The sequence below is a fragment of the Sphaeroforma arctica genome (genome assembly GCF_001186125.1).
Source record: "Sphaeroforma arctica JP610 unplaced genomic scaffold supercont1.68, whole genome shotgun sequence".
In the NCBI taxonomy this organism is placed as follows: domain Eukaryota; class Ichthyosporea; order Ichthyophonida; genus Sphaeroforma; species Sphaeroforma arctica.
In genome coordinates, this window is record NW_014040490.1 from 111,008 (window position 1) to 119,190 (window position 8,183).

Sequence of the window (8,183 nt, forward strand, 5' to 3'; positions counted from 1 at the left end):
TATATGGATATATTGAAATATAGATATTTTGACATATCGATATGTTAATGTATTGATGTATTGATATGTAATATCTATTATGTTCATGTTCATCTTTGTATGGGATCTTACTGTTTCAACTAGCTCTGGGGTGATTAAGTTGAAAACCATTTTCAATGGTATATACCTTCTGCATTTACTTGTAGCGTACTGGTTATTAGTTTCTATCTACTATATAGACTTGTGAGTGGCATTGGTGTAGATATGTTTCTCGTATCAAAGCATGGCACAAGCTGGAATATCTGACATTTGTATTTCGTTGACATCGGTTATAACACAGTGCTGCCATTTGAATCCTCGCTTTCGACTGAGTTTGTGAGTCTGGCGAGAGAATTAGCACCTCCCGGCGTGCTGACAAGCACTTCATCGTATCCCTTCAACTTCACACACGTTGAGAAGCAATATGAGACTTACCATGGAACCAACGTCAGGCTGAGGTATGCTCATTCTGCTGTGTGCTATTTTGTTTGCTTCCGTTCGTTTGGAAGCATTTGGAGCAGTTTTCGAAAATTCACCCCAATGGCATGAATCTATTATATGCCGGTTCGACTTATACAGGTATTACCTGAGGGTAACGATTGGAAAGAGATTTGGAGATTTCAGAAAGGAACAGGAGTTATTCGTGTATGGTGTATCGGAGGAGGAAGATACTGCTACACCGTATGTACTCTATCTGGCACTGATTTGCTTACAATGTGGTCATACGCCTTTTATACAGGGCCTAATCTTATGTCAGCGACACTGAATATCATGTCGAGTGTATCTGAGATGAACGGTCTGTGCTGAAGGAACAATTATGTATTTGCTTTCGATCATTCCCTTTGCAGGCGGCTCAAGATGGAACTAGGAATTGAGGATGCGCTTCACATTGAGTTCGAGTATTCAAAGGCAAAGTGAGTATTTATCCCCAATATATGTATAAATAGGGTTGTTCGAGACATGAATATATTTGTTGCAATCGGGATATGTGATTCATCTATTTCAAAATCGAGAGAGTTTCGAAACCTGCAAGAAAAATGAAGTTTCTTTGTGAGCTGAGCGTTTCTATCCTCCCATGAGAATCAAGTGCGGATTTAAATGCCAAGTTTTCTAAACGGATGCGGCAGATTCAATATGCTGATCTCGTTTTTCATCATGCAATACTTGAATAATTCTCACTGATCCATTTTCTTTTTTTGAGTGTGCCACATCTCGCCTTTGATATACACACTTTAACGCTACATTAGCTCTTGCACAAATCTATGTTTTGGCGCTAGGAGTAGGGAAATATGTTCACAAAACTATGTACGAATATGTACGTTATTGTTCATCAGGAATCTCAATTAGCTGCTAAAATTATTGTTACACCATTGCTGACCTGCTCCTTTATACAATTGTACTGCTGGACCGCGCATCTCACTATCCTTACATTGGATATGTTGTTCGTACTGCATTTGTATTCATATTGCTTCCAGCAATGTTCATATCTCATTTTTTCAACCTATTTCACGTAACAGATACCATCTCAACGACGTTATCATCGGGAAACTGTTCTTTTTAGTTGTGCGTTTAAAATTAAAGTTCTCAGAGCTCGCCATCGTAAGGAGAGAGACTGTTGGGTACGTTACCATAACAGAGGCCGTCGTCGTTCATTGCGAGTTTTGCTGTGCATTTGATTTCCGAAAGATTCCATACGTTTTTCTTACAATCTGTTGTATTCCGAATACACCTTTGTACGCAGCTCGGGGAGCCAAACATATACACATAGCGACACGATAACCAAATTTGAGATCATGGATGGCATCTCAGCGAATGGTAAGCCAGTCTTTCCGTTTGCTTCTATGTTTAGGTATTTGGCATCGGTTTGAAGGTTTACCCGAGACTAGAGGCTATAGACGAGGCGTATTTCAACGATCAGTGACGAGTTATATTGTGTGAAGGCTAAGCGATCAAAAATGTCTTTATTACTAAATCAATTGCCTGATATATTCTTTTCATTCTTTATCTACAGGCGAGACCATCCCTATTCGTCTCTTTTTATCCGGCGTAGACAATATTCAGCCGACCATGTGGGATGTATGTAAACGGTTCTCCGTCCGATACTTCCTTAATATGGTATTAGTTGACGAAGACGATCGGAGATACTTCAAACAACAGGAAATCACGCTCGTACGGCAACCAGTGCCAGTTCTCAGCAATGCTAAATAACAGACTATGCGTAGACAAGTGTCGTCACACCGAGTGATTTGGGTAGGGAGGTAAAGCCCAACAGATGAAGTAAGACTACCTTGTTAGCCGCGACCAGCAACCGGCATGCTACTCGTGTTATTCTTTCGTCCAATTAGAAGAGGCATGGAGCTCTGCTGTCCATGTGAGGCGGCAAATCTCTTCAACCACTCCGCACCTTTTTTTCGTAGAGATAAGGTTCCTCACCTTCGACCATCCTAGCGGCTGGCCGTGCGGTTCCATTCAAATTCCTGTGAGCTAGCCCAACACGTAGATTGTACCTATTTCGTGAGTGCTTCAACTCCATCGGAACTTTTCACCGGGAAGTGCGCTGGTTGCAGAAACTTCGAGAGGAATGTAGGCATATTGGGGCTGGCTGGGACCGCAGCAGTCAGTACCAGATCGTGCGCGCTTGCATTGTGTGCGGGTTTAGCTGATGGAGCAACCACGGGGGACTGCATGCTGTTCTGCTACCGATGCACAGCTTGAGGGGCCGGGATGTCCAATTCAACGCAGATCTTATTCCTGCATCTCCGCGCTCGTTGCAAATCGGTCAGTGTTCTGTGAAAGCATGTCAAGTGTTTGGAAACAGAGATTAGAGGTTACAAATTAGCGAATCGTAGAAAGGATCGCCAGATGACTTGGTAAGGACAACCGGCTGCTTGCAGCAAAAAAAAAAACACACATATATTCAGAGGGAGTGTAGATGCACCTAGTGACTCGCAACTTATTTTCGGCACTATCAGCAAGCAGTGGGGACGTACCGCAGCTCGTCTAGCAAGCACAACGCCTCATCGACGGGCATGTCCAAGTCGTCCTCGTATGTTAGCAGTGCTAAATTTAGTTGATCCACCGCCATGACTCTGACCTGCAAAACGAACAGGATTAGGCCTTTCTGGTTAATGGTGGTACACTTAAAAGTCCGATGAAGTTGAGCACGCCAGTCTGTAGCGCTTGATCATTAAAGCACGACTCAGGTTCAGGTTCAAGTTCAATCGAATAAATATACATGATCAAACCGATGCCCCAGCAGAACCGACAGGAGCTTCAGAACCTGTTTCTGAATTGATTTGACTGGTATTAATTGACACAGGGCGTTCGATACAGCCGTAAGCTTCTTCACGTTGGTTGTTTTCATGTGATGCTTTAAGGAATTGAGGACTGTGTCAAATGTTTGCTGTTCCCTTCCTATTGCCGCCGCAGTTAGGATCGGTACAGCCGTGCTCAGTAGACATGAAAGCGTTTCTAGGCCCGGCCTAGTCAATCTACTGGAATCTGTGCCACCTGGGCTGAAACTAGAACACACCGCTTCTACTATGTCGCAGAGTTCGTTGGCTGCAAATGTATATGGGTAGTGAATTAAAATGTGCATGTTCCGGCATGAGCGCTTGCTAAGATTAAATTATCTGACTTGTGAGGGCCGCCTCGCACTTCTTGTCGTACTAGCAGGGATTAGATATATATAAGGGTGTTTTGCGGAGTCTTTTTTCACGTATGGGTACTGTCGATGTATATTACACATACGTGACACGAACTTGATTGTGGGGTGTGAATACGAAATGAATCAAAGCGACGCCTAACGAGACGACGCTAACGACTAACACTCATGCTGCACCTTGAAGTCAGATCTACAAATACCAATATGCCGAGAAACATACTTTGGCTCTAATGAGCGTACAAAACATACCAGTAGAGGTCAGACAATAGGAGTCCAGAGCGTCCTGAGCGACACATACAGTCGATTCGTTCCCGGCCCCTATACATAGCACCAGCGCTCGAATTGCGTAGGGTCGATAGTCCGGGATGGTCAGCGTGTGTAACAGGGCTGGCAGAGTTTCCTGTAAGGATCCCCAATTGAATTCTGTCGGCCGAGATAATTAGATTAGATGACGATATGTACAGATAGAAACAAACTGCCGATGCACTTTCAAAACATGCTACGGAAGTCACATTTCAATATGGCGCATAGCCCGGAATATGTGTTTACCTTTCTTGACGCCGTCTGAGCCCAGGATCTCGCGTAATGAGCTGAGGTGCGGAATGCAATCCAACGTAGGCTCATCACACCAAACAATCTGTGAAAGAACTTGTCCGGCCTTCTCTCGCAGCCGATCAATGCGACTCATCGCCTGTTCTAGCAACAGCCCAATAATATTGCCACAATGTTCCGCACTAAGAACCTGTGTCTTTGGCGACGCAATCTCTGCCTCCTCAGAGCCGGCGGATGTTTGAGTTTTGCAGACTGCCAAATCCGCAGACGCCATCAGTGGGATAACAGTACACGCAAGCGAAATTCCCGCGGACCTCACATCGCTTCCGACGTCACCACGGTGGTCTATGGTGGTGTCTGATAGTGCCAGACTCAAGATATCACATAACATAATAGCTATCCGTGTATCAAATCCTTTGTGGTCTGTATCCGTAGATGCAACTCCGGCTGAGTGCTCAGTGCGATCCGTTTCGAAATCGAACCCGATTTGTCGGCATATCGATTCAGTACTGTTGAGAGCGACTACACGGGTTGTTACATCGTACAGCTTTGAGCTATGTCTGTGGAGGCAGTTTATCGCCTCAGTCGATAAAGACCTCGGTTCACACTTTACTCCGTCACATTCAGCATCCACGCATTGTTGATCTTTGAGCAGTAGTCCGCGCGGAACAGACCCCAGCAACCTTAGATATCCCCATCTATGTGTGCTACTGTCCGACATATCTACTGCCTTGTCCCCGATGGAGAAAGTAGCCAGATGTTCTAAGTAACTGCCGATAGTTAATCGAGCCAAACAGCGATGTCTACGATTTTCGTTTGCTTGGCTGAGATACGCGTCGCGCGCTTGGTGTGACTGCGTAGAGCCGACCGTATCCGTCTTCGTGCTGTACTGATCGAATTGATTGCAGAGAGAGCCACACCACGCGCCGAATGTCTCGGCAGCGGACATCTGTACCTTTTCGGTGGGATGCGCCGCATTAGACGAGCAGATTCGCACTATCGCCTCAGCCATGCTCACTTGCACGTCAGTCGTTGTCACGACTGTGCGGTCAGGGATAGGAATGCCGTTCGAGCATATACATACCAGCAGAGTGCAAGTGGCGACCCTGAGATTAACGTTGGACACCCTACCAGACGATACTTGTGGCATCGACAAGACTTTGACCTGGTGATAGTAGTTGTGACGCACACGAACATTAGTTATACTCAAATAAAGCCTCATGAATAGCGCAGATGACAAAATTACATTGCACAGATAGTACAAGGAAAATTTCGCAGAAATGTACCAAATTTCCTATACGGCTCAGAAGTCCATCGACGCGATTCGGCGCGGCGGTTTCACCACATTCTTTGGTGCATTCAGCATCTACGATCGCACGTAGCGCTGGCATGGTCGATGCGAGGCCCAGGAGACACCCATGCCTGTTCGTATAGTTTACAACGGATGCACGATTAGAAATGATAGCTGATGCGCGGTATAGCATTATATCCACAGACCAGGTCAAGCGGAATAATACTCGCACAACAATTTATCTTCTGTACTCCGCTTACCCACAATAGCACACTCAAGACAACTAATGCGAAGACAATCAGTGTACTGTTTTCGTTAGTGATACTCCTTGGTTACATATTCAAGAAACATATGCAGACGAGTGCAGCAATCCTTGAACCACACATAGTCAATTCGAGCACACCTTTTCCCCATGTCGTTGCTGAGTCCGCATCTGTCAATAAGAGCTGGTAGTGCATCAATCAGTAGGTATTCAAGATCATATGCTGCCAAATTCCGAACCGCGGCAGCCGACACTTCTCTTATTTTCTACGAGGTAGAATACAATAGCCCAAAGACATAAAATAGCCGAAAAAGAATACATTCTGAAACGTGAGATGGAGAGCCGGGCTGACACTACGTACCAGCAAAAGAAACGCAGTCAGTACAAATGTGTGGGTTCAGAGAATAAGGCAGGAATGACTTTGTCGGTTTCCGATCATACCTGGTCCCAATGCACGAGTTTCTCATTAAACAGGTGACCAAGCAGCCGCAATCGATACTCCTCAAATTGAGCGATGTACGGCGCCACCACACAGAAACTGTTATGACGATTCCCGACCGCAAAATAATCAGCATTCGTCACAATGGATATACCATTTTTGAATGTGCCTGTGGAGATATAGATAGGTGGCATATTGGTACAAGGACAGGATTGTGTACAGAAAGAACGCACGCAGAAATCTTCGTTATCTCACCTTGACGACCCACATGCTCCTGGAAGGCAGCCGAAGCAGCTTTGCGACAATTTACTTCCCGGTCAAAACACATAACCAATATTAAGGAATTAGACAGCTCGTGTAAGTACGGCCGCAGACAGTCTGCGCTATATGCTCGCGCTAATGCCCAAGCAAGATAACATGCAGCATCTCTAACGGCTGCACCAACAGGCTTTGTCCCAATGACGCGATCGTACGCCAAACATCTACAGAGAACATCGATAAGCTGACTCATATGGTTTTCATCCATAACTCCTCTCATGGCAAGCTCCGCTAGTGTTAAGCAACCTGAGAGTGCAATAATAGGGTATATCAGCGAAGAAGGTATTCTAACATATACACATAGACGGATATCATGTTTAAGCTACACTTCGATGACGACAAATTCGAGCCGCACAGTACCTCCTTGCCAAAGCGTGTCTGACAGCGATTCAGAAAACGTGTCTAAAACCCCCCCACAGACATCGTGGACCATTTCTAAGGTGGGAAGGCGCTCAGCCAGACGAGCGATAGCTTTCGCGGCCGCATATCGCACGCCTGTACTGGGGTGATTGAGTTCCTCAAATGTTGTGGAGATGAAGTCTTCGACTCGTTCAGGAACTTGGTCCTCCCCTTGTTCGGATACTTGTTCTGATGCGCCCTCAGAAATTGGTAGCCTATTGCCGTTTTCAAACTTCCCACTACGCACTCGTGGCTTCAGATGCGCCAGATGTGCCCGGCATTCCATTTTGATTAGCAGTTTGTGCACCAGATGCTGTCTCATTAACTCGGGGCAACTCCTGCAGAGGTCGGTAACAGCGAATACAGTCGGCGTGAAATGCTGCACAGCCTCCTCCCGAGTACCCAGTCGCAAAATCACTGCCAGCATACGGAGTATGGAGATGGCTTGATGAGCACTGTTAGCTTGGGTCGGACCGTTCACGATACCTCGAATAGACGACTCCACCCATACCATCTGTGTAAAACACAAGTGATAATTCAATGTGCACACTTGGCAAAATACAAAGAGAGTACTGTACGAACTATGAAAGCAATATTGTAGTTGATAGCATAGGGGTAAACATCAGCCGTCACCATTAAGGTAGTGACGATGGAAAACAAAAATCACTCACCATATCAGATTTTTCTTTAGGGAGCGCTCCAGCTCTCGTGAGAAACGCAGAGATCATTATGCCAGCGGCTTCGCTTCCCTTGTGAGTAGTGAGCAAGCATTCCTGACCCAGCGACATAGCGATAGACAATAGAGTTTGCTCCTCCGTGCCATCTGTGACCAAAAGCAGTCAGTTTTACAAAAACAGTGTCAATTCTGGTAAAGCTACCAAAATTAAAATTCGGTCGAGATTCGCAATGTTCGAGCGATGGACAAAGGCGTTCTCTATTGAAGTGATAAGGTGCGAAAGATGCAAAATCCAGTTTATCTTATTGAACGTGGCGGGCACCTGATACACAAGAATACAGACACGATGTTGTGAGTACTCAATGCCTACGTGTGAAGTGAAGGGTGCTGCCGGATCAAAACCTCACGCAGATGCGAATCGTGTACTCCAATCTAAAATCTTCATGCCGAATTTACTAGTATCTTTGAAAGGCATACGTAAACAATGTATGGACTCACATACACACGCGCACGCACCCACACAAAGGCAAATGAAAACACACACACACACGCGCTATATATATA

General features: G+C 45.5%; 3 protein-coding genes across 3 annotated transcripts in view; 1 reads left to right on the top strand and 2 right to left on the bottom strand.

The window, feature by feature from the left end:
* The window catches only part of SARC_01665 (hypothetical protein), a 4,539-nt gene extending 1,174 nt beyond the window's left edge, over positions 1–3,365 (top strand). Inside the window, exons 3-8 of the mRNA XM_014304615.1 lie at positions 320–476; positions 598–699; positions 867–932; positions 1,536–1,637; positions 1,760–1,833; positions 2,030–3,365. Of these exons, the coding sequence (XP_014160090.1) occupies positions 320–476; positions 598–699; positions 867–932; positions 1,536–1,637; positions 1,760–1,833; positions 2,030–2,226 (698 nt within the window). The 3' untranslated portion in view covers positions 2,227–3,365. The remainder of the gene's footprint in view (positions 1–319; positions 477–597; positions 700–866; positions 933–1,535; positions 1,638–1,759; positions 1,834–2,029) is intronic.
* SARC_01666 (hypothetical protein) lies at positions 2,526–2,705 on the bottom strand (the record flags this gene model as incomplete). Its single annotated transcript, XM_014304616.1, has 1 exon — positions 2,526–2,705. The coding sequence occupies one exon, from the start codon at positions 2,703–2,705 to the stop codon at positions 2,526–2,528; it is 180 nt and encodes a 59-aa protein (XP_014160091.1).
* SARC_01667 (hypothetical protein) overlaps positions 2,987–8,183 on the bottom strand; it is a gene marked incomplete at its 3' end in the record, with an annotated part of 6,767 nt that continues 1,570 nt past the window's right edge. Inside the window, exons 3-12 of the mRNA XM_014304617.1 lie at positions 7,615–7,766; positions 6,905–7,457; positions 6,482–6,790; positions 6,229–6,395; positions 5,929–6,053; positions 5,521–5,656; positions 4,232–5,399; positions 3,932–4,105; positions 3,254–3,579; positions 2,987–3,112 (exon numbers count right to left, since the gene is read on the bottom strand). Of these exons, the coding sequence (XP_014160092.1) occupies positions 2,987–3,112; positions 3,254–3,579; positions 3,932–4,105; positions 4,232–5,399; positions 5,521–5,656; positions 5,929–6,053; positions 6,229–6,395; positions 6,482–6,790; positions 6,905–7,457; positions 7,615–7,766 (3,236 nt within the window). The remainder of the gene's footprint in view (positions 3,113–3,253; positions 3,580–3,931; positions 4,106–4,231; positions 5,400–5,520; positions 5,657–5,928; positions 6,054–6,228; positions 6,396–6,481; positions 6,791–6,904; positions 7,458–7,614; positions 7,767–8,183) is intronic.